We start from the raw sequence: 26,345 nt of genomic DNA on the forward strand, positions 1-26,345 counted from the left end.
ATCAGTTATTTTGCTCCCCAAATAGCAAAACTCCTTTACTACTTTAAGTGTCTCATTTCCTAATCTAATTCCATCAGCATCACCCGACTTAATTCGACTACATTCCATTATCCTCGTTTTGTTTTTGTTGATGTTCATCTTATATCCTCCCTTCAAGACACTGTCCATTCCGTTCAACTGCTCTTCCAAGTCCTTTGCTGTCTCTGACAGAATTACAATGTCATCGGCGAACCTCAAAGTTTTTATTTCTTCTCCATGGATTTTCATACCTACTCCAAATTTTTCTTTTGTTTCCTTCACTGCTTGCTCAATATACAGATTGAATAACACCGGGGAGAGGCTACAACCCTGTCTCACTGCCGTCCCATCCACTGCTTCCCTTTCGTGCCCCTCAACTCTTTTATAACTGCCATCTGGTTTCTGTACAAATTGTAAATAGCCTTTCACTCCCTGTATTTTACCCCTGCCACCTTCATAATTTGAAAGAGAGTATTCCAGTCACAATTGTCAAAAGCTTTCTCTAAGTCTACAAATGCTAGAAACGTAGGTTTGCCTTTCCTTAACCTAGCTTCTAAGATAAGTCGTAGGGTCAGTATTGCCTCATGTGTTCCAATATTTCTACGGAATCCAAACTGATCTTCCCCGAGGTCAGCTTCTACCAGTTTTTCCATTCGTCTGTAGAGAATACGCATTAGTATTTTGCATCCGTGACTTATTAAACTGATTGTTTGGTAATTTTCACATCTGTCAGCACCTGCTTTCTTTGGGATCGGAATTATTATATTCTTCTTGAAATCTGAGGGTATTTCGCCTGTCTTGCTCACCAGATGGTAGAGTTTTGTCAGGACTGGCTCTTCCAAGGCCGTCAGTAGTTCTAATGGAATTTTGTCTACTCCCGGGGCCTTGTTTCAACTCAGGTCTTTCAGTGCTCTGTCAAACTCTTCACGCAGTATCGTATCTCCCATTTCATCTTCATCTACATCCTCTTCCATTTCCATAATATTGTCCTCAAGTACGTCGCCCTTGTATAGACCCTCTATATACTCCTTCCACCTTTCTGCTTTCCCCTCTTTGCTTAGAACTGGGTTTCCATCTGAGCTCTTGATATTCATACAAGTGGTTCTCTTTTCTCCAAAGGTCTCTTTAATTTTCCTGTAGGCAGTATCTGTCTTATCCCTAGTGAGATAACCGTCTACATCCTTATATTTGTCCTCTAGCCATCCCTGCTTAGCCATTTTGCACTTCCTGTCGATCTCGTTTTTGAGACGTTTGTATTCCTTTTTGCATGCTTCATTTACTGCATTTTTATATTTTTTCCTTTCATCAATTAAATTCTGTTACCCAAGGATTTCTACTAGCCCTCGTCTTTTTACCTACTAGGTCCTCTGCTGCCTTCACTACTTCATTCCTCAAAGCTACCCATTCTTCTTCTATTGTGTTCCCTTATGCTCTCCCTGAAACTCTGTACAATTTCTGGTTCTTTCAGTTTATCCAGGTCCCATCTCCTTAAATTCCCACCTTTTTGCAGTTTCTTCAGTTTTAATCTACAGTTCATAACCAATAGATTGTGATCAGAGTCCACATCTGCCTCTGGAAATGTCATACAGTTTAAAACCTGGTTCCTAAATCTCTGTCTTACCATTATGTAATCTATTTGAAACCTGTCAGTATCTCCAGGCTTCTTCCACGTATACAACCTTCTTTTATGATTCTTGAACCAAGTGTTAGCTATGATTAGGTTATGCTCTGTGCAAAATCTACCAGACGGCTTCCTCTTTCATTTCTTAGCTCCAATCCATATTCACCTACTATGTTTCCTTCTCTTCCTTTTCCTGCTGTCGAATTCCAGTCTCCCATGACTATTAAATTTTCATCTCCCTTCACTATCTGAATAATTTCTTTTATTTCATCATACATTTCTTCAATTTCTTTGTCATTTGCAGAGCTAGTTGGCATATAAACTTGTACTACTGTAGTAGGCATGGGCTTCGCGTCTATCTTGGCCACAATAATGCATTCACTATGCTGTTTGTAGTAGCTTACCAGCACTCCTATTTTTTTATTCATTATTAAACCCACTCCTGCATTATCCCTATTTGATTTTGTATTTATAACCCTGTGTTCACCTGACCAGAAGTCTTGTTCCTCCTGCCACCGAACTTCACTAATTCCCACTATATCTAACTTTAACCTATCCATTTCCCTTTTTAAATTTTCTAACCTACCTGCCTGATTAAGGGATCTGACATTCCACGCTCTGATCCGTAGAACGCCAGTTTTCTTTCTCCTGATAACGATGTCCTCCTGAGTAGTCCCCGCCCAGAGATCCGAATGGGGGACTATTTTACCTCCGGAATATTTTACCCAAGAGGACGCCATCATCATTTAATCATACAGTAAAGCTGTGTGCCCTCGGGAAAAATTATGGCCCTAGTTTCCCATTGCTTTCAGCCGTTTGCAGTACGAGCACAGCAAGGCTGTTTTGGTTAGTGTTACAAGGCCAGATCAGTCAATCATCCAGACTGTTGCCCCTGCAACTACTGAAAAGGCTGCTGCCCCTCTTCAGGAACCACACGTTTGTCTGGCCTCTCAACAGATACCCCTCCGTTGTGGTTGCACCTACGGTATGGCTATCTGTATCGCTGAGACACACAAGCCTCCCCACCAATGGCAAGGTCCATGGTCCTTTGGGGGGGGGGGGGGGGGGGGGTCAATTAATACTGAAGATTTTTTCAGAGGAAGAAGTTGGTGGGTGCACCATAAAAATTTAGAAAGAAACCTGTGCCAAAAATGTTTGTTCACACCACAGGTTTACCTAGGTTAGAAATGGCTTCATATTTTTTAAAGGTCGGTTTGCAATATTTTTAACGTAAAATCTCATAAACTGCATTCAAAACAATCAAGAATTATTATGAATCAACAATATCCAAGAGATCTTACAATCCTTAAATTTCTATTCCATTGCTTTGTCATGAGCTGAACGGATCGCATATAAATGATCTCAATAAAAGGAACATACATTACAAATTTTTAATATCACTAAGAGAAAGAGAAACCATTTTCTCTTTTCATATTAGATAACACACGTATTTAACATTATAAAACTCATACGTAGTTACCCTTTCTTCAAACTGATGTTAATATATTACTACCAGGGACCAGTAACTACATGTTGTCTTATGACTAAAGCTTTTACACGGCAAGCAACAAGATGAGCTATCTGTCATATATATATAACTTTCCATGATACATGACGGACACTCTCTGGAGCCTCGATCACACTGCTGTTGTACTGTATTTAGTCTAGACTGGAGATATGTATGATTTTGCTTTCAGGTTTAAAATTAATTTTGATGTGTGTGCCACATTTCTCCCACAACAATGTAAGGTAGCTGTGACTACATTTTTCAAAGTGAATTCTACAAATAAGTTACTTAAATTCAAAACATCACAATAACTATATAATACTGCCAAGTGCCAACATGAAACTATAAAATATGAAATTATTAATATTTTTTAACTGGCCGGTTTCTTAAAATCACTTGAACTTGGGAAGTGTTAAGCTGCACATATGCTTCATGAAAACACACACTGTTCTGTGGCACAGCTGAAAAGATGGTCTGCAGCAATTAGGTGACAGTACAGCAGAGAAAGCTATATTGCTGTGGTACAGCATTGTGTGCACAACTGCACCATTGTTAGCATCTGTGTGAGGAACAAGTTGCAGAAAGGGGGGGGGGGGGTAGTATGAGATTTATTTCTTTTTTAGTGCATGTACCTATACCGATAACCACTTGCCTTGAAGATGTGATATCAAAAATAAGTCTTACATGTTGACTGTCCTCTTCAAAGTTACAGAATTAATGGTAATATCCACATGAATAGAACGGACTATTAGGTGCATTGTGTGAAAAGATTCAGGTGTGATTCTAAATACCGTGTTGGTCACAGCGCATTCTCTGCCATTTCAGTGACGGAATACTTCCTGACTCAGCTTTTCACCCCAAAAAGTAATGTTTCTTGTAAACATTATTTACATATTTGCACGAGTATGGTCAATTATTTGTCACTGTAACAAACTAACCTTTGCCCTATATATGAATTTACTTTGGCTTGTATTTAATTCAGCTATATACATATGGTAACACAATACTAATGAAAATGTCCAATATGTGATAGATTCTAATAAGTTTCTATGTTGGAAATTAAAAGCACACATGATCTACAAAAGTTGTTATCATGCTGATGGGGCATTTCTAATTGGCTATATTTCTTTTCAAAAAGAAAAGTGAAAGAAAATTCTTGCATGACTCACAAATATTTTCTCAAAAGTGATGGTTTTCCTGCAGTAGCACGTAAGACTTGCTCTGAATGTGCCATTACAGCCAAATTAGCGAGATGGATGCGCTCTGGTGTGGTGAGATCAAGTCCAGTTGTCTCTAACAGTAGATTTATATAGCCAAGCAGTTCTGCAGAATGTCCTGCCACAGCAAACTTTAATACACTCTTCAGATGTCGGCACTGAAAATCAGAATAAAGATGTTAGGAGCAAATCTGTGTAGCTTAATGACCAATTTCTATATACTGATTAAGGAGCTGAAAATGTTTTTTCACATGACTGACAGGGCACTAAACAAAATAGTATGAACCAGGTTACTTCTATTCAAATAACATTCTTAGAGAATAGCTGTAGCAGAAATGATGATACATTTCACCAACAACAAACAGGCATATTTCCAGACAAACTTAAACAAGCTATAGTACAAGACAGATATAAGAAAAACGACCTCCAATTACAGGCACATAACACTCCTTTTGATATTTCTGGAAGTGTTTGAGGAAGATGCCTATGAGAGAAAACAGAATCATTGTCCTAGGCAGAGCCTGTTAACTGTCTCTCGATTTTGCTTTCACAAAGTCTCCTCACAGATAAATTCAAACAGCACCTAACAAGAAAAATTATCTGTTTGTATATTCTGTGACACAGTCAAAGCCTTTGATTATGTGGTACACAAAATTCCACTATGCAAACTAAAAAGTTATGGTATTAATGACATCTCTCTTGCATAGATGGAGCTTTAACTTCACATCACATAAATGGAAGTCTCATCAACTGATTGTATCACAGGAATAGACACAAAGAAAGGCTGATATTGTTTCTAACAAAGGTAAGATTGTGCTAGTAGATGCTATGACAAAATTTCAAGTATAGTATACACATTAACAAGAGTGGGGCAAGATTTGAAAATTTGCCAGCTAAAAATATTTGAAGCAGAGAGGAGAGGGGGTGGATAGGGGAGATTACCCCAAATGAGAAGGAAAACATTTCTAATTGAAGGTACTTGGAGACACCACTTTGAAGTTAGATTCTTCACTAAGTCAGACAGTTTGAATATGCATTAAGTTGAATTAACTTTTTCGTATTAAACTGAGAGGTAAATGTAAGTTAATGCACCAGAATAAAGAAATATGAAGTGTGTGGTTATCTTGTGTGCTTAGATGAACATTGTACCACTCAAAAGCATACATATTGTTTGGTAACTTTCCAGAATGAATTAAGTGGCATAGCTATTAGCCTATAAGAACATCTCTTCCATAATTTCAATGAACATGAAAGCCCAGAGATCCGAATGGGGGACTATTTTACCTCCGGAATATTTTACCCAAGAGGACGCCATCAGCATTTAGCCATACAGTAAAGCTGCATGACCTCAGGAAAAATTACGGCTGTAGTTTCCCCTTGCTTTCAGTCGTTCACAGTACCAGCACAGCAAGGCCATTTTGGTTAGTGTTACAAGGCCAGATCAGTCTATCATCCACACTGTTGCCCCTGCAACTACTGAAAAGGCTGCTGCCTCTCAACAGATATCCCTCGGTTGTGATTGCACCTATGGTACGGCTATCTGTATCGCTGAGGCACGCAAGCCTCCCCACCAACGGCAAGGTCTATGGTTCATGGGGGAAGTAACAAAGAATAAGGTCAACGTTAACTTGGGTTGAATGCCACTATTAACAATCAAACTGAACTTGTGCATGACAGAGAAATCCTGGATTGAACATGAGAAGTGTCTGCGATAAATCGTAGCTAGATAGGATGGGAGCAGTTGAATATGAATTTGAAAGTGTACATGAAATTGTCTTGTATGACACCTCTATCATTACAAGAACTCCTTTGACCAGTACACTGTCTGTCTAATAACAACTCACACAGGTAGCAGTACTCCCAAACCTAGTTTGCAAACAGATTTTCTGTGTCTTATGGTAACACTGAAATGGAAAAACAGAACCCTATACTTTGCCAGAGCTTTAATTATCATCGTGTCTCGAAATGAGGGACGTCCTACCCAAAAACCTTTCCACACCCACCCAACTTACATAACAACTTAGTCCATCCCTACGCCACTCCCACTCGAAACCCTTTTCCATACAGATCATATGTTTGTGGATGACCCAGGTGCAAGAGCTGCCCAATCCACCTACCGAACACTTCCTCCTGTCACAGGCTTATCTTGTCCAATCAGAGACAGAGACATCTGAGAAAGCAGCCATGTCATAAAACAGCCCTGTTGCAATCACTGCACAGCTCTTTATGTCGGTATGACAACCAACCAGCTGTTCTTCAGAATGAATGGCCACTGCAACATACAGCTGAGCACAACATCCACGAATTCAATGGCTGCTACACAACTCGGGCCAACTGATATCATCCCTCCACCACCAGCTTTTTGAACTACACAGATGAGAGTTATCCCTGTAGCACTTTCCTTTGTTCCCAAAATCCTCCTGGCCTCAACTCTTAACAGTTTCATCTTCCTCTGTCCTGTTACCCCACCCTAATCCACGTCTCTGTTTCACTTTCATCATGCACTGCACCCTACCAGCTCCAGCACCTGTGTATAACGTGCCTAACCCTTGCAGCTACCACCCCTCCCTTCCCCCATTCCTAGCCAGCATCACTGCTGCTCTTTCCAATCTTTTAGCCACCCACTTCGGACCCTCTAACTGCCTCCCACCTCACTTCCCCTAAATAATCGACCAAGCACGTCCCCTGACCCTACCCCTATCTACCTATCGAAATGGAGTCGCAACATTGCGAGTCCAGCAGCTCATTTTTGAGGCACATGGGTGCATGGTCTCCTTTACTCCTAAATTATTTACATTCTGCCAGAACTTTCCTTATAATATTTATTATGACAGCTAATGGTTTCTGAGATAGCTCATTAAGATGAGCTATAGATATCAAAACATATAATAATACCTTCAATAAAGAAAGTGGTCTGCAGCTGCGTACAATGAGGAGCCTCGCCACTGCAAGGTTGCAAGGGGCATGGCACACACCGGATGAAAACAAAGAACACTGCCTTATACTGCAATGGTATGAGCTTCAGTGACATTACAGGCATACCATGGCTATATAAGGAGGAGGCCAGCAATCAACAGTAGTCAATTATCTCTTGACCATGACTGAGGAGCACAGATGTAATGTGTCTGAAAGATCACTAAGATTTTGTTCAATAACAATCCTATTTCTAAAAATCAAATAGTACTTTGTCTTGTTTGTGCTAGATAAGACCATTCCTGCCAAACAGCAAAATATAAAAGTGAGAATACTGTGTATTAACATTATAGTGATCTCAACAATAAATGTCGAGTTTGTGTCAGAATAAGGTATTAATGACCAAATTGATAAATCAACATTTATATTATAAGAACCATAAAGCAATTACTACAGCAAATTAGTGACTCAAATATTTACAACTTACTCTAGAGAGTTTGTAGAGAGCAATGGCCTGAGGAAAGTCCTTTGCTGATAGCTTGAGATCTCCAGCCATTTCCAGTAGCTGTTGCAGATTGAGGCCAAAAATGAGTGCCAAACGTTCAGCTCGTTCTATTTCAGAATGTTCTAATATCAGTTCCATAAATATCTCAACAGGAGGATGGCTGCAGCAAGTGACAATAATACAAGTTCTGTTATAAAATACAATATTTGGCAATGCATGTCAAAGTGACCACAGAAATAATTTAACATAAATAAAAAGTTTCAACCATCAGAGCTGTAGAGATAAGTGCTGCTAAGTGGAAGTTGCCTTATTTTGTATGTTTCACACTGTTCATCTTAAGTCAATGACTAATAGAACTAGAAATAAAACTAGCATCTGCAAACAGTAACGCTTTTCTTTTCACCACAAAGAATTCTGATGATCACACTGTCAACTTTGACAGAACACTGTGTTTTATTCATTTATTGGTAGGAAGATACAATGATAAGGTTACCTTCACTAGTTTATCCTACACATACAAAATTGTGTATGTGCCACAACAATCGAAATTCCAGAGATTTCAGAAACTCCCATACATACATTAAAAGAGAGATTATAGCTAATATAAACTATTTCTGAAAATTACATTAACAAGCAACAACTATTAATAGTTATGTGAAATAATTTATTTGTGTTAAAAAAGAAGCTGTAGGTGGAACAAGAAACTATAGCTTTGTAATAATGTGTGTGTGTGTGTGTGTGTGTGTGTGTGTGTGTGTGTGTGTGTGTGTGTGTGTGTTTTTTTTTTTATTATTATACTTCTCAGCATGAGTTTATCTGTTATAGCTTGCTCAAGATTATCACAGATACACTGACAAAGCTACATCTGAACTCTGTGAAACACTATTACGCACATGGCAAAGGCTAACTTCTACTGCGTAATAATTAAGGCTTCTTGTCACTCCATTCACAGATGGAGCATTTGACAAATGATGCTTTTTATTTCTTACATGGTTTTGTGCATCTTGTTTATCTCAGCAGCAGTGATACACAGACATTCAAGAATATTTGTAGATTACTCCCTGAAAACTTGTTCTTCGAGTATGTTAGGATGTAATCCATTGATTTAGTTCTTATGGAAGTGTGACAGAGATGCTCAAATAACATGAATGGGAATCTTTGGAAGAAAGTTGTCATGGATGCCTGTGGGTAACTTACAGGAACTGGAATTACAAAGATGACTATGTGATACTTTTGGTACCTCCATCATAAGTCTTTTACAGGGATCCCCATAATAAAGTAAGAGAGTTTAGGGTATGTACACAGGTATACACAATCATTTACCCTTGGTTCATACGTGAATGAAATTGGACAGAAACTAGCTAATATTAGTTCGAACTACTTTCCACTCTGAATTGTATAATTGTTTGCTTAGTATAAAAACAGATAGAGGTAGTTTCAAGGTAACCAACAAAACGATATTGTTGTGAATCTTGCACAAATCTCAAACAGTTTCAATTAATTCTATATAAATGTAGTAAAATCTGACATAGACTTGACAGCATTTCAGGACAATGTTAATTTCAGCAACATACTTGACAGACAAACTATATATATTGAACATTTTCATTAAATCAATGAAAAAGACACAGAAGACACACTATCATCCCTCGGCATGGAGGGTAAAAATCGTAGAGGGAGACCAAGAGATGAATACACTAAGCAGATTCAGAAGGATGTAGGCTGCAGCACGTACTGGGAGATGAAGAAGCTTGCACAGGATAGAGTAGCATGGAGAGCTGCATCAAACCAGTCTCAGGACCGAAGACCACAACAACAACAACATCCCTAAAAAAAAAACAGCTGGCTAGTGCAGAATATCATTCACTGTAATCTAGGCAGAATATTATATTATTTCACACCTCTTAATTATCATCATCAATAAATCCTTAGACATTTGGTTTTTCCTTACTGTATCACAATAGGCTGAGAGAAAACCAATGTTCCAAAAGGGATAGACAGAAGATACAGGAAATTACTGCCCTGTTGCTCATTTCCCTGTTTACTTCAAAGTAATCAAAAAGATTGTGAAAAAAAACCTTAGAAAACATGGTGACAAAAGAAAATCGAGAAGATGGTGGGGGGAAAAAATCAAACAAAAAGAGTGCCGGGAGGAAAAAAAAGAAGATTGTGACAAAAAATTGAAATAATTCTTATGGAAAAGGCCATATGCTGAAACTGTTACATTGTAGCTTGGATTGCCCACATGAGACTAAGTTGTTCCGTATTAATTATTCTTATTATTCCAAGAAGATATATTGTGTGATTGAAGCTTGGTTCAACTTTATTTGGGCCTCAAAGAATCTTTTGTTAATAATAGTGATTTCTATCTTGGTCTTTGTATGCTAAATACAATGGTCTTAAAAATATTGAGCCCTATGCCTGCACAACCCCCAGTCCAAACCCATTGTACCTAAATCTCACATTATATTTGGGTAACAGTGTTAAAATTGCATCTGACAATACCTCTATCATCATGAGGACTAAGATTCTCTGGAAGCTTCCAGCTCAGCATAGCATGTAACTAGGCCATTGCAATATTGAAGTAGGCGTGCCGGAGGTGGGACGAAAACATAGCACTGGACTAACTAAGCATAAGTGATATTGCAGCCAGTAACACAATTATACAAGGATGTGGTCATCATGCACACAGCAGTCAGTTACTGCTTTCCAATGGCTGAGGAACACTCATTCAAAAGCTCAAAAAAGTGTAAAACTGCAAGCTGCATCTGGAAGCCTGAGAAGATTTTATAAAGACTAGTGCAAAAATCAAACTTCATCACCTCACAATCCAAGCCTAATATTCAGTGTCACAATCAAATTCAATCATACTACTCCAGTCAACCATCTCCTTTCACTTATTTGAAAATGCCACTTTACTATCCAGTTCCAACCTAGGACCAACAGAGGAAACTCAAACCCTGCCATCAACATATGTAATGCCAATTCCAAAGAGACCCTCATCCCCCTGCCTACGGTATTTTTCTCCAGGCACTTCAGGAATACCACAGTTCCAGTATACCTCTGTGAAAAACATCACCAAGACCCCAAACAGTTCTCAAGCTGAGTCCAGAGCTGTCCTCGACCTCTGCGTGGAAAGAAGCTCCACTACAGTGATATTTGGCCATGGGAGTATGTGGCAGAGGGTCTTTTGTCAGCTGTCAGAAAACTCAACATAGAAAACTGTTCCTTATGACCTCAGCCCTGCAGAAATTCCCAAAATCTCTAGACTACAAGGACTTATAACTACCTCCAGAGGACTCCTCACTTCTCCTGATCCCCCCCCCCCCCCCCACCCACCTTCTGTTTTCCACAAACTCTGCAGAGAAGTACTTGCTCTCAAACAAAATCTCGGATTCAATTACACTCGTAGACTTAACATACATTATCAAATCTTTGTTTTATTCACACACACACACACACACACACACACACACACAGACCATATTTCCTTATTTACTTGTAGTCCGTTATTCTAGCCTCCTCCTCTGCTTTCCTCTAGTTCTTAACTGCGCCACTCATTTCACTTCTCATTTTCTCTTCCTCTTAACCCAGTTTTACCTCTTCTTATTCTGTTCTCTCATCTCTGGACTGAAGCTGTCACAATCCTTATTGTTTATGTACTGTAATAACCTTCTTTTGTCTACGACTTCTACCCTTTCATCTTTTTCTTCTCTTTTCCCAGCCTTAGACTGGTCCCTCTCAATCTGGGATCTAAGTAATCTGTCCCTTCCTTTAAATCTTCTGATACCTATCTTTTTTCTCTCTCTCAGGGAAGAAACTATTAGACCTCAAAGCTATAAATAGTTTACTCTATTTTGAAATGTCCACTGGAATTTCACCTATTGCAGGTATCTCTTGGACAGCACTTTCATCTCTATGTAATTTTACAACCTGAACAAATTAGCCTTTGCAATATGCGTATCAGCAAGTGTCACCCATATAGACATCAAGAAGAGATTATTTCACAGTTATTTTGAGTCAGTTATTCCACTTGGTACAATTTTCTGAAAAATGCCATCAAACATCACAATGTTATAAGTACCACAGGAAAAAACTGTCAGAAATGTCTGCTGTTCCATAAAGAGACTCACGATTATTTAAAAATTTAAAACACTTGATACTGATATTTCAAACACAACTACACCACTTCTCACAGAAACAGATTCAAAGATATAGAATGACATATTTATCTGTGGACTGCTGTTGTTATTATTTTCCATGCAGTTGGCCAATAAAAAGAAAAGCCTACTTGGACCATGTTATCATTCTCAATGAACTACCTGTTATGAAATATCGGCATCTCCTCTACTTTTATATGCATCTTTCAGCAGTACTTGGAATTTTGCCACTTCAAACTGGCAAACCTCGTAATCTAACAACTAACTCAAATTATTTTAAAATTGTATGTTATAGGATAAATAAATTACATTTCAAATAGTGACAGATGACAGTGCTGTAAAAAAACTGAGAGAGATGCTTTTCTTTTCTACATGTTTTACAAAGTTGGCAACCAGTTCTTACATATATACAAAGCAAACTATTCACGAAAATGCCATTACCTGGAGGTATCTTCCAAATGTGGGTTGTGTGTTACATGTTCACTCACTTATCCAAAAGTTACAAGAATTACCCAGTTATAAGGTTTTCATTACACGGAAAATTTACTAAAGTTCAAATCAAATAACACTCATCACACTTAACGCAGTAGTCCCTATGTTTGATCCACTGATGGAAACAGTTTTTAATGTCATCCAGAGTTATAGTGGTAGTACCTTAAGTAAGTTGTTTCACCTCTTTCATGTCCTGAATAAACTTTTGTTTCAGGCTGATTTTCATTCTAGAGAACAGTAATAAGTGTCAACTGGCGACATCTGTTGCAATAAAGGTGAGTGTGAAACTACTGTGTGATTGCTGTTGGCCAAAAATTGTCTGACACTTTGTTCCATGTGAGCAATAATGTTGTTATGGTGTAGGATCTAGTCCTTTGATCAGCAAAATGCAGCCTACCGTATTTACTCGAATCTAAGCCGCACTCGAATCGAAGCCGCACCTGAAAAATGAGACTCGAAATAAAGGAAAAAAAAAAAAAATTCCCGAATCTAAGCCGCACCTGAAATTTGAGACTCGAAATTCAAGGGGAGAGAAAAGTTTTAGGCCGCACCTCCAAATCGAAACAAAGTTGGTCCATTGTAATATGAGACACAATTTAGGTCGAATGAATGACGATACAGCTACAGTAGTTTGGTTCGAGTCGTAAGCTTAGCAGTTAAGCTTTACCAGGTAGTCATTGCTATGCGTCAGGCTCTCCGTCCATATTTATACGAGTACCCTTCCTTTTTCACGTGCTTCGTCTGGTTTGAATCGATTGCTTATTTTGCTTTGATCTGATAAGTGCCGTTTTCTTTGTTATCGGTGTTTATGTCAGTCACTCTAAGCTGAAAATGCATTACTGTACAGTGTCATGCATTGTTTGTCGCATTCTGATAGTGCGTGTTTACGGCCTCTCGCCGCTCGCGGCATGGCTTCCTTTTGTGCGCGCTACCGCCGCTTACAATTAAAAAAAAAGAGAGGAATCGTCTCATTAGCGAAACAATGGCAAGAGACTGCTATTTGTTGTTACTTACACTGCTGCTTTCTTTGATAATGATCAACAAGAACCAAATAATAAACTGCGTATGATAGAACATGTTCTGAACGAGAGTTAGGCGAAAATTTTTCTCCGTTTGAAAATCTTTGCGCCCGCTTCTTTAGTACATCAAATTCTGCACAGAAATTAGAGTCATCTTAGATTTAAAAATCTAGTCAGTTGGCGTGCTTCATTTCTGACTGTATCACTATTAGGCATAAGAATAATACGAATATAAACATGACACGATACATATATTCTTCCGCGTTTGCTATTGTCTCACTCAAGTTTCGTAGTTTATTAGGCAGACAGGATTTAAATGAGATAGCAGCAAACACGAAAGTATACATGGCAATATGTTTATACTCGTATTATTCTTATGGTGAAGAGAATACTGCATGTGATTCACATTTCATCAGGTTCCTATTAGCAACCATCTATTCTCACAGGTAGGAAAAAATTCAGAACGTAGAGTTGGCCATATTGACAAACATCCCAAACAGTCTTGCCAGTTGGATTTTAGTAGTACATTTAAATTGTGCTACATTCGAAGATGAACAATACGGAATTTGTATTTGCTTCGTTGGATAATGTATGAAAATGCAGTGGTCGAAACTCGGGGCGGAGAAAAAAAGCTCGTCTTTCACCTTTTTTTTTTTTTTTTTAATTTATTTACTGACGCAGAGGTTTTGGCACCCGTATTTATCTTTGTGCCTACAAAGCATGCCTGTGGTAGCGCTACATGTATTCGACGGCAAAAGTTAGTTGTGGCGGCACCTACCAACATTTTTCTGAACTTCCGCTTGCTTTGCACTCGATTCTAAGCCGCAGGCGGTTTTTTGGATTACAAAAACCGGAAAAAAAGTGCGGCTTAGATTCGAGTAAATACGGTATTTTTTCTGTAGTGTTTCATCCTTTAGTTTTGGTGCCTGAAAAATGTGATGCTAGTTAACTGTAATACCTCTGTAAACAAAATCATTGTGAACCATCCTTTTTATGCAATAAAAAAGGAACTGCCATCATGTGAGTTTTCTCTTTTCTTTTTTTCCAGTCATGATGCTGAGGTAGCTTCCACTGGCTCAACTGTTGCCCAGTTTCTGGATCATACGCATACAGTTTCTGCTGCAGATTTCAAGAAACAAAACTTGTTGGTAGCACATTGCTCTGTCATGCCCTTGAGTGAAAAATCAACATCTACAAAAGTAAGCATCTACATCTACATGGATACTCTGCAAATCACATTTAAGTGTCTGGCAGAGGGTTCATCGAACCACCTTCACAATTCTCTATTATTCCAATCTCGTATAGCACGCGGAAAGAATGAACACCTATATCTTTCCATATGAGCTCTGATTTCCCTTATCGTTCCGCCCTATATAGGTCGGTGTCAACAAAATACTTTCGCATTCGGAGGAGAAAGTTGGTGATTGAAATTTCGTGAGAAGATTCCGTTGCAACGAAAAACGCCTTTCTTTTAATGATTTCCAGCCCAAATCCCGTATTGTTTCTGTGACACTCTCTCCCATATTTCGCGATAATACAAAACGTGCTGCCTTTCTTTGAACTTTTCTGATGTACTCCATCAGTCCTACCTGGTAAGGATCCCACACCGCGCAGCAGTATTCTAAAAAGAGGACGGACAAGCGTAGTGTAGGCAGTCTCCTTAGTAGGTCTGTTACATTTTCTAACTGTCATGCCAATAAAACGCAGCCTTTGATTAGCCTTCCCCACAACATTTTCTATGTGTTCTTTCCAATTTAAGTTGATCTTAATTGTAACCGACACTTCTCCATGGACAACAATTATTCACACAATTCAAAACAAAGACTGGTAGAGGAACCTGTCACTATCACCTCTCCATCTTTACACAACAAAGTCTTATTACTTTTGGGTCCCCTAATTCTAGGAAAAGAACTAGAATAGCAAAATGTGAGTAAATAAGAATCTACTTACTATTTTTGATTTCCTGTTTTACCTGAGATATGGGAATGACATGCAGACATAACAATAATTTCATACCACTACTGAAACCATCTCAATAACAGAAGATAGGAAAATCCAGAATGGAATAACAAAAAGAACTTGAAGTGAACAGATTGATGCTGACCACATAGAGGAAGTAATGAATGGCAGACAGGCACATTAAAAGAACACTGTTCAATATTATTCAGTTTCTGGACAAAGTCTTATCAGCAGAAGAAACACACAGACTAATACATGCACACCTCATAAACACATACACATACACATGGCCACTGTCATCTCTGGATGTTGTGGCCCCACTCAGAGAGAGTGAGTGAGTGAAAGGACCAGAAACAGTGTAGTCCATTAGTACATCCTGCTGCTCCTAAATATGACCATAATAATTAGATATCTGACAAGTAAAACAGCAGCAAACAATGTATGTCTGAATTTTATGTATGCTAATATGTTAGATAGAGTAAAAATGCTCACTTGCTGTGTAGAAATTGCTGAGCAGCAGATGGAGACACAAATTAGAAGTTGAAAGCCGCAACTTTACCACTGGTTTTTCAAGAGCACACGCACCAGCCCCCCCCCCCCTCCAACTTTACAACTGGTTTTTCAGAGCATGTTGACACACACACACACACACACACACACACACACACACACACACAGAGAGAGAGAGAGAGAGAGAGAGAGAGAGAGAGAGAGAGAGAGAGAGAAACCTAAAATGTTTTTATTTTGAAATAACATACCTCAATTTTACTTCATACAGTCCATGATTGGTAACAATAATAACGTTGTCAATGGATGGAGCATCAATTTTCAAGTCACTAACTTTTTGTGGTAATACAAATTGACCCCCTTGTTTGTCCATGTCTTTTGCATACTTCCTATATCTGTCATCCTTCCTACTTTCACTCTGTTCTGTATCCCCTTGTCTGTTTGTTTCTTCTTTTCTTTGGTGGGATGCAGTGTGTTTAAACACACTTAAAATTCTTTCATCATCTTTAAATCCAAATGAATTTATCACCGAGTCAGGATTGTAATCCTGTAAAAAAGAAAATATTGCCACTATAGTACTGTAAATACATGTGAAAATTCCATTATTAAAGAGACATGAAGAGCAATCAAAATGAACTGAGAACAAAGATATGGGGACATAAAGAGGAGTGTACTGGCATTATTTGCGCAGATTTCAACACTGCATAAATGCAACAAATTAGAGCTCATCATTAATGTTACATATGGATAAAATCAGAAGCACAGCTCTGAAGTTTACTACTGGACCACATTTTCTAAATTCCACAATATTTCATCAAGGTAGCTGCTTGATATTGTTTGCTGGTTGCTGCTGGCAAGTAGCAACTGCAATGGTCTTCTTGCAGAGTTTGCACATGAGTGAGATAGTTGCTTCCACACTAACGAAGGTAGCACGGCACACCTTGATTCTCAGTACCACAGAACCAAGTCCCTGTCAGCACACTCTCAAATACCTGCCTTGGATAGACTTATCTTATTTTTGGCATTTAGTGAAGTGTTGCATGTGAACGGTTTCACAGGATGCCTGAAGCATTTTTAAAGGTTCCTATAACAAACAAAAACTTCACATCATAATTGTTTATTATTATTATTATTATTATTATTAGCTTCCAGCAAATGATAAATACATGTACCTGCTACTTTTCAATATTGCCACCATCACAGTTGCTTCCACACCACCACTCAGAAACATATATATACACAGTCACCTAAAGTTTTCAAACAGTTACATCATCTACTGCCCCATCTCTCTGCTAGTAATTAACTGCCGATAACCGCTAAGGCAGTTACTTTTTTAATGGTGGCTTGTGATGTCTCTCTTATGGTATCATCCAAGCCATACATCAGAATTACACAGATTTCTTTTGAATCAAATATATTTTAGCTGATTTCAAATGATGCTGCAGGCCAATTTTAAGCAAGGTTCAGTGGATCAAAATTGAATTTTGGAACCCTCAGAGATTACCAGTCCTTTCACGTACACATCATATTTATAATATGAGGGTAAATAAGGAAGTCTTTGCCCCCGTATTTTATTATATGAAACAAGATATACATGGGTAATTACAAATATACATACTATTCTATGTACCTTACACTATTTTTCCACACAGTCCCCATACTGGTTCTGCACTAAATTTGAGCTGCCCATGTGGCAGAATTTCTGATTGACTGTGGAACCAATGGCGGACTGCTGGCTTTGCTTCATCGTTGCACATGAATTGCTATCCTGCCAGGATTCTGCTTCAGCAAAATAAAAAATGTGGAAATCACTAGGGGAGGGGTATGGACTATATGGTGTTTGGTTCAGACTCAACCAGTGAAATGATTGGAGCCTGTCAGCAGTTCTGATTGCACATGTGGACTCACATTGTCCATATCGAGAATCCCTTGGCATTTTTTCCTAGTGACAGCCCAAAGACATGACCGTGTGGAACAATAATTGTTGGCATTGATGGCTATACATAGTGGCATGAAATCTGGAAGGAGTGGTCCATGGCGATCCCAGACGACTTTTAACATCACTTTCCCAACAGATGACACTGAACAGAATTTTTTGCCATAGGTGAACCCAGATGTTTCCACACCAAGCTGTGCTGCTTTGATTCCGGCATGAAATGAAATATCCACATTTCATCACCAGTAAAAATGCAGTCTATGAACTGTCACCCTCCTCAGCATACTATTGCAGATGAATCAGTGAAGCAATCATTCATCTGCCTTTCATCAAGTCACCCAACTGCTTAGGCACCCACTGATGTGAAACCTTCTGGTACCCTAAGAACTTGTGTACAATGTCATAAATGCTTCCATATGAAATGCCGAGTTCCGGGGAAATGTCTTTGAGGTGCACATACTGATCCGCTTTTGTGATTGCATCCATGTGGGAAATGTTGTCATCAGTCAGTGAGGAATGTGGCCTCCCCAAACGCTCATTGTTATGCAAGCCTTCACAGCCTTTTATGAATTTACACCACCACCACCACCACCACCACCACCACCACCACCACCACTACCACCTCACAGTTGTTAAAGTGAGACACTTTTCTACATACATGTCCATGATGTATCACTTGCTGAGAGGTGATGGGCATCACTTGCTGAGGCCTTAAGGGGAAAAAGACAGACTGTAGGGAGACAGTTGTGGCACATAGGTGAATGTGCCAGTTAACGTTCCAAGCAACTTGCTGTGCTTTGCATGAATATTTGAGTTCATGGCAGGAAATAGGTGGTGGCGCGCCAAGGTGTACTTTAATAGTTGTAGTAGACAGCAGTGGTGATGGAATAACATCATGAAGTGTTATTAACCCCCTGTGTATGGATTTGGCATGAAGAAAGCTCCGAAGTCAAACGTAGTAACCACATGGAGGGGAGATTTGGGGGGGGGGGGGGGAGGGGGTGAAGAGGTGGCTTGTGTGGTTTGCAAAAGTGAAATAAGGTGGATGCTAAGCACCTTTAATTGGTGTCACACCTTAAAGGCACTGTGACTGATGGGAAGATATGGTATGTGGCTGAACAAAGATGAACTCAACTTCGGCATGATCTGGTTGAGCATCTGCAAGTTTGAAAAACTTTGTCCATTGCCATTGCTTTAATTGTTTTAGTAGGGTTCACCCTCTTCCTAACAACACTGATTTTGAATAGTTTTGTGTGAATTTTGTATGTTATCCTCATCAGCCTATGTGCTGGCTGCACTTGAAAGATGGGTATTACTATTATGTGTTCTGTTTAAAGCTGTTGTGTGATTTAGATTTTATTAAGCTATCTTAAGCAGTGCTGCACTTATTGAAACATATTCTAATTTAATTACTTCAATTTGCAATCACTGGCCCATTAGCTTAACAAATTAACTGTTCACAAATTGTTTTGTTGTTGACGGCTACTGCTAGAATTTAATTCTCGCAAGAAAATTAACTGGTGAGTAATTTTAGTGATGCCATTGCCTGATGCTGTCATTTAGTTAAAGTTGGGTTTTACAGTTTCTCTTACCCGGTGAAAATATTCTTTAATAATAATCGCAGTAATTGTATATTACAGTCTTGAGCTCGGGGTGGATTAAGGGCTCATAAAATAATTGTATTTGTTGTTATATGTATGCTTGTTTTTTGTTTTAGAAGGTACCTGTACCAAACTGTAACCAGACTGTTCATGACACTACCAGTGGCCGTTGTTGGTGTAATATGGGGTCAGGGAATATGTTGTGCCCATTATGTTAACAGCTTTGTAATTAATAATGTTTTTTGTTGCAGCTATTTAATTAATATGAAGTATTGTGATAAAGTGTTTAGAATTTAAAATTTTGTTGCCTCTGGATTATTATATTCCTAGCACTCCCGAGTTTGAATGTAATTTTGTCCTTTCTCTTGTGTTTATGATTCTTCTTGGGCTTTATTTTACTTGCCTGAAGCAGACTGCAACAACATGCCAGATTTCACCTCAAAAAGCTATCCCACCTTCTCCTAAACTACTTCAACAGTGGTCTTTCCCTTCCCGTCCCTCTGCAGCTCCCCAAACAGCCACACCATCAACCATCACACCTCTCCTACAAACCAAGCTTGGCCAACCACCTTAACATCCCACAGCCTTCACCACTGCCTCCCAGACCTGTAATAACTCATAATCACAAGAACCAGTCACAACAGTACAGTGTTCTCAACCTCTCGTCCAAAGCCCCCCCCCCGAATTATCTGTATTATCTAAGGGTCTCACTTTCAGCCCTAAACCTGCATTTAACCATGCTGCTTTGGTGAAGGACCTACTTTCCTTTACGCATAATGTCAATTGGAAATACCACTTTGCAACCCAATCCCAAAATCTTTCCAACAGCAAACCTGACATTGAACCCCACCTTGAACAGTTCTGATCATGATCCCAACTTGATCCACCACCACTACCTCAGAATCACCCCTTACAAGCCTTCCAAGAATTCCTCACATACAGCATTGCTTCACAACCTTTCCTCAGGTACCCACAACATGACCCTAATCTGTCCTCTGCAGAACTCTAGACTCCACATTTCCTAAAGATGGTGACTCCATCATTATCCTCCTGGCAGAAAAAGGATCTACCATTGTGTTACTTGATCAACAGGAGTATGTTAGTGAAGGTCTATGCCAGCTGTCTGTTACCTCTACATACAGCACCTGCCACCAAGACCCCAAGATTCAAACTGACCTGCAGTCCCTCCTAGAAACCTCAAGGCCCCTCACAAGTGACTAATTTGAGGCTTGCATATTGATTGGGAATGTAAAATTACACTTAAAAATCATTTTGTTTGCAATGGGAGACAAAATGGTGCTTACCCTGACATCGTGAGAACTGTTTCTTAGAGCTCACAAGAACTACACACTGCAAAAGTGAAACTGCAAATATCTCAATGTTGTCAATTTTTGTCATCCCTCTAATTACTGTGGTTTCTAGCACATACTAGACTTCTTGTACAACAACTACGTTGTAGTGTCACAGTTTTGCATAACAAGATACTGCTATTCTGTTGTGATTCCATGACAGTTTGTAAGCGTTTTGCAATTTGAATATTCTTTCTGTGTTGGAGACTGTATACATGTGGATTGGATGGTTTCTATTAAGTACCTGAGGTGAGGGAGCTGTGAGATTTTTCTATATTGTGTTTTCCGGAGGAGTTTCTCTGTTGATTCAGTGTTCATATATTAAGCTTTTGTTGGGAAATTTTCAATCAAATGGCTCTGAGCACTATGGGACTTAAGAACTATGGTCATCAGTCCCCTAGAACTTAGAACTACTTAAACCTAAATAACCTAAGGATATCACACAACACCCAGTCATCACGAGGCAGAGAGAATCTCTGACCCCGCCAGGAATCGAACCCGGGAACCCGGGCATGGGAAGTGAGAACGCTACCGCACGACCACGAGCTGCGGACGGGAAATTTTCAATCCAGTTTTACAGATCACCTGTTGTTTATACAAGGGTTGGAACTTAAATAGCGGCAACTATTCATTCACAACCGATACAAAAGAGTTACATGTTTGCACCTGTTACTGTCCTTCAAAGTAATCACCAGTGATGTGGAAGGTGTAGTATACCATTAGCAGAGCCCGTTCTGTTGATGGTGTGAATGTCGCTGTTTACTGCCTGTCAAATCTCTGGAACAGTTCTGAAGCGAATGCCATGAAGTGGTTCCTTCATCTTCAGAATCAAATTAAAGTCAGAATGACTTAAGCCTGGGGAGTATGGTGGATGGTACAGTACTTCACAATCCCATCAACTGAACAGAGCAGCCACACCTTATCTGTATGCACCCATGCATAGTCGTGCAAAGTAATGGATGGGTTGCGCAGGAGGTGTCGCCGCTTCTTTCGCAAAGCTGGTAGCAGGATTTGCTCCAAAAATGAACAGTAATACTGTGCATTGACGGTCTGCCGTGGAGGAACATAATGCGTTAGGATAACACCATCACAGTCGTACATGAGAATCACCATAACTTTCACCACACTGGGGTTCTGACGCACTTTTGAGTTTCGCAGCAACCCATACTGATGCCATCTGTTGGACCGGCGTTTCAGTTTTGACTAGTACGATGTGGCCCAGGTCTCATCCAGTGTTACAATACTGCATAAGAAAGCCTCTCCTTTGCGCTCATAATGCTCCAAGTGTGTCTGAGCAGCATTGTAACGCATCCATTTCTGCGTTTCTGTCAAGTCATGCGGAACCCATTGTGATGCAATTTTTCGCATCGCATTTTTCAGGATGCGAAGCACAGTCGTATGCTCTAATACGGTTTCATGGGCGACCTCATGAATCGTATGCCATCGATCATTGTCCACTAACACGGCAACAGCATGCACGTCTTCTTCAGAGATGCTAGGACAACCTGCCCGATGCATGTCTGCCAAAATTTGCTGACCTTCGTTGAAGGTTTTTACCCAACGTGCCACTGTTCTGTACGGCAATGCCAATTCCCCGAATGCCTCCTGAAGACCCTGTCGTGCTGTATGACCTCTGGCACATTTAATCTTGATCCAACTCCATTGTTCCTGTTTTGAAAACATAGTGACACAGTTATGTTAGACTGCTCACTCACAAGTGACTGTGTTTCCCTCAATTGTGCGCATGCTGGTGACGTGGGACAGGCAAGTCCATCTGCTCGGAGGTAAGGTAGGTATGTCAACAGCATATGCTATCAGCAACAATGGTAGATTCCATTGCATAGAGCCTCCTCAGCAGTGTTGCCACTCTTTAAGTTCCAACCTAAGTATTTGTGCAATAACATCTAAATGGAGTACGAAAAACATAGAAAACTGACATTCACTTATGGCAGCAACAACTTATAATTAATTATTAATTAATCAAGTAAAAGGAAAGGCTCACAAAGTGTCCACAGCAGTGTTGCCACTATTTAAGTTCCCACCTACGTATAGTGTTAGTTTGACTTCATACTACTGTATTTGCTCGAATCTAAGCCGCACTCGAATCTAAGCCGCACCTGAAAAATGAGACTCGAAATCAAGGAAAAAAAATTCCCGAATCTAAGCCGCACCTGAAATTTGAGACTCGATATTCAAGGGGAGAGAAAAGTTTTAGGCCGCACCTCCAAATCGAAACAAAGCTGGTCCATTGTAATATGAGGCACAACTTAGGTCGAATGAATTACGATACAGCTTAAGTAGTTTGGTTCGAGTCGTAGGCTTAGCAGTTAGGCTTTACCAGGTAGCCATTGCTACGCGTCAGGCGTTCCGTCCGTATTTATGTGGTACCCTTGCTTTTTTACGTGCTTCGTCTGGTTTGAATTGATTGCTTTTTTTTCTTTGATCTGATAAGTGCCGTACTCTTTGTTATAGGTGTTTACGTCACTGTAAGCTGAAAATGCATTATTGTACTGTGTCATGCATTGTTTGTCGCATTCTGATAATGAATGTTTACGGCCTGTCGCCACTTGCGGCATGGCTTGCTTTTGTGCGCGCTACCGCCTTTTACAGTTTTTTTTTAAAAAAAGAGAGGAATCATCTCATTAGCGAAACAATGGCAAGAGACTGCTATTTGTTGTTACTTACATTGTTGCTTCCTTTGATAATGATAACAAGAACCAAATAATAGACTGCGTATGATAGAAGATATTCTGAACGAGAGTTTAGCGAAAATTTTTCTCCGTTTGAAAATCTTTGCAGACGCCTCTTTTCTACATTAGATTCTGCACAGAAATTAGAGTCATCTTAAATTTAAAAATCTAGTCAATTTCCATGCTTCATTTCTGACTGTATCACTATTAGGCATAAGAATAATACGAATATAAACATGACATGATATGTATATTCTTCCGCATTTGCTGTTGTTCACACTAGTTTCGTAGTTTATTAGGCAGACAGGATTTAAATGAGATAGCAGCAAACATGGAAGAATATATGACAAAATATTCGTATTATTCTTATGGGGAAGAGAATACTGCATGTGATTCACAATTCATAAAAGTTCCTATTAGCAACCATCTTTTCTCACAGGTAGGAAAAAATTCAGAACGTAGAGTTGGCCATATTGACAAACATCCCAAACAATCTTGTCAGTCGGATTTTCGCAGTACACTGAAATGCTGCTACATTCAAATATGAGCAATACGGAATTTGTATTTACTTCATTAGATAATGTATGAAAATGCAGTGGTCGAAACTCGGGGAGGAGAAAGAAAGCTCGTCTTCCACCTTTTTTTTTTTTTAATTTATTTACTGATGCAGAGGTTTTGGTACCAGTATTTATCTTTGTGCCTGCAAAGCATGCGTGTGTAGCGCTACATATATTCGACGGCAGAAGCTAGTTGTGGCGGCACCTACCAACATTTTTCAGAATTACCGGTTACTTTGCACTCGATTCTAAGCTGCAGGCGGTTTTTTGGATTACAAAAATCGGAAAAAAAGTGCGGCTCAGATTCAAGTAAATATGGTAGTTGTTTGTTAATACAGCCAAGTCATAGGTAGAGGTCAAATATTTCATAGTGACTATCTTCTTTCTCCTTTGCAATCTGGAAGCTATCCCCACAAGATCTATTACATAACTGCAAATATGAGATGGTTCTGATGTTCAAAAAATGTTAGTAATGTTAGGGTAATATCTTAAATGGAAACCAAAGACAAAAGCTTGAATCCACAATGAGAGCTGATAAAGTAAATATGTATAAGTAGAAAGACATATTTAAAAAAAAAATTTCTACAATTTTTTATGTTTTAATGAAAAGTTTTATTATGTTACATCAGACTCAACTTTCGCTAAATGAAGAATGAGGTTATGATTTACGAAGAGTCTTCCATCTGAGGTAACTGATTACATATGGTTGCAAGCACTTGATCTAATCTCAGACTAACAAAAAATATGTAGAATTAATCAGAATTATGTCACAGGCTTCTACCAGCTCATCTGTCAGGTCAACCTGTAGCCAGGAACCAAACCAACATTGGTAACTACGTGAGTATTCCAAATACTGGGATGATGTTATCATCTTAAAATTTTGGTTTTCCTCATTATGATCTAGTGACAGAAGGCATAGGTTTGCAGATTGTACTTAGCTGAACTGCCTATCAATAAAGTTATCTGCCTTGGGAATATCTAAAACTTCCTTTACCATAAGAAGGCATCGTTAGCTGCTATTTGCCAGTAACAAACAGCAACCATCACCTGACAATTTCAAGCAGTTACTTTAAGAAAATATAGGAATTTACACAACCTTATCCGATGGCAGACATGTGACTCATATACTTAACAGATCTGTCAGAAAAGCTTGAAAAGTCACACATACAGATCAGTATGGTGTCTCCTGAAAATTCCATTGACTATTTGCAACAACTAAATTTGCCATAAATATTTGGAAATTCACTATAATTACTGTTAGTGGTTCTTTAAATTAGTGCATTTAAAATGTTGACAGAACACCTGACACTTGTTTTTTTCTGAAAAACAAAAAGCAATGAATCCATTAATTTTGGTGCACAGCTCCATAACTGTTCTCAAAATGTTACAGAAATAAAAAGTCATTTCACATGAGATAAATTATGTATGGAAATTATAATCATATTTTAATTTTTCTTCTTTCCACTCCAAAGTAGTATCTTACTATGAACTGCAAAATAGGATTTTCACTTAAGAATTGCTTCTTACCGTATCACCATCAAGTCTGCTTTCTGACAACTGTGTTGAAATAACAGACAGTTTTTCATTTTTGCTGTCGGTGACAAACAGAAATCTGTCAGTGACCAGAATATATCCACACTCAGGAGGTAATTTGTGGACAAACAGTGGGACAACTTCAAGATCCATTCCATGAATCTGGAAGACCAAAAAGCATTTTTATCACACAGTTTTTAAATATTTTATATTCCTTTACTAACAGTTCTTTAATATGGAAAACATTCCAGGAAAAGGTACAGAGCGCAGTTGAACGACATCATCATCCCCCCCCCACCTCCCCCTCATCATCATCATCATCATCATCATCATCATCAACAATAACAGCACCAAAAAAGTGGTATATTTTCTGCTTGTGCATCCAAAAGAGTTTTTGTATTACTTTCTTAATATTGCAAGTATTATGACAAGGGTAATTTACTACTTACCATACAGAGGAGACGTTGAGTCATTGTCAAACACAACAAGAAGACTGGTAGTTGGGGTAAGGAGGAGGCTTGGGCGGGGAGAGGGGGATAGCAGGGTGGGCAGGTCAAGATGGCGCCCACTGAAAAGTGCAGTGACACAACACTTGTAAATAGCAAAAGTTAAATAGTGCACTGTGAAAAAGTGTCAAAAACGGGTAGTAAGAGGAATTGTATGTGTGAAGTACATGTAGCTGCGTGAAAGGTGTGTGATAATATGCCTAAAATTTATTAGCAACGATATTCACTGTCATGCCTTCATTGTTTGCAGGATGA

At 39.1% G+C, this 26,345-nt stretch overlaps 1 protein-coding gene across 1 annotated transcript in view; it reads right to left on the reverse strand.

The window, feature by feature from the left end:
• Nucleotides 1-26,345, reverse strand: part of LOC126162516 (uncharacterized) — a 427,861-nt gene that overhangs the window by 312,030 nt on the left and 89,486 nt on the right. The window contains exons 7-10 of the mRNA XM_049919080.1: nt 25,579-25,746; nt 16,170-16,465; nt 7,764-7,941; nt 4,316-4,521 (exon numbers count right to left, since the gene is read on the reverse strand). Coding sequence (XP_049775037.1) covers nt 4,316-4,521; nt 7,764-7,941; nt 16,170-16,465; nt 25,579-25,746 — 848 coding nt within the window. The remainder of the gene's footprint in view (nt 1-4,315; nt 4,522-7,763; nt 7,942-16,169; nt 16,466-25,578; nt 25,747-26,345) is intronic.

Source organism: Schistocerca cancellata, chromosome 2 (genome assembly GCF_023864275.1).
Source record: "Schistocerca cancellata isolate TAMUIC-IGC-003103 chromosome 2, iqSchCanc2.1, whole genome shotgun sequence".
NCBI classification, from domain to species: domain Eukaryota; kingdom Metazoa; phylum Arthropoda; class Insecta; order Orthoptera; family Acrididae; genus Schistocerca; species Schistocerca cancellata.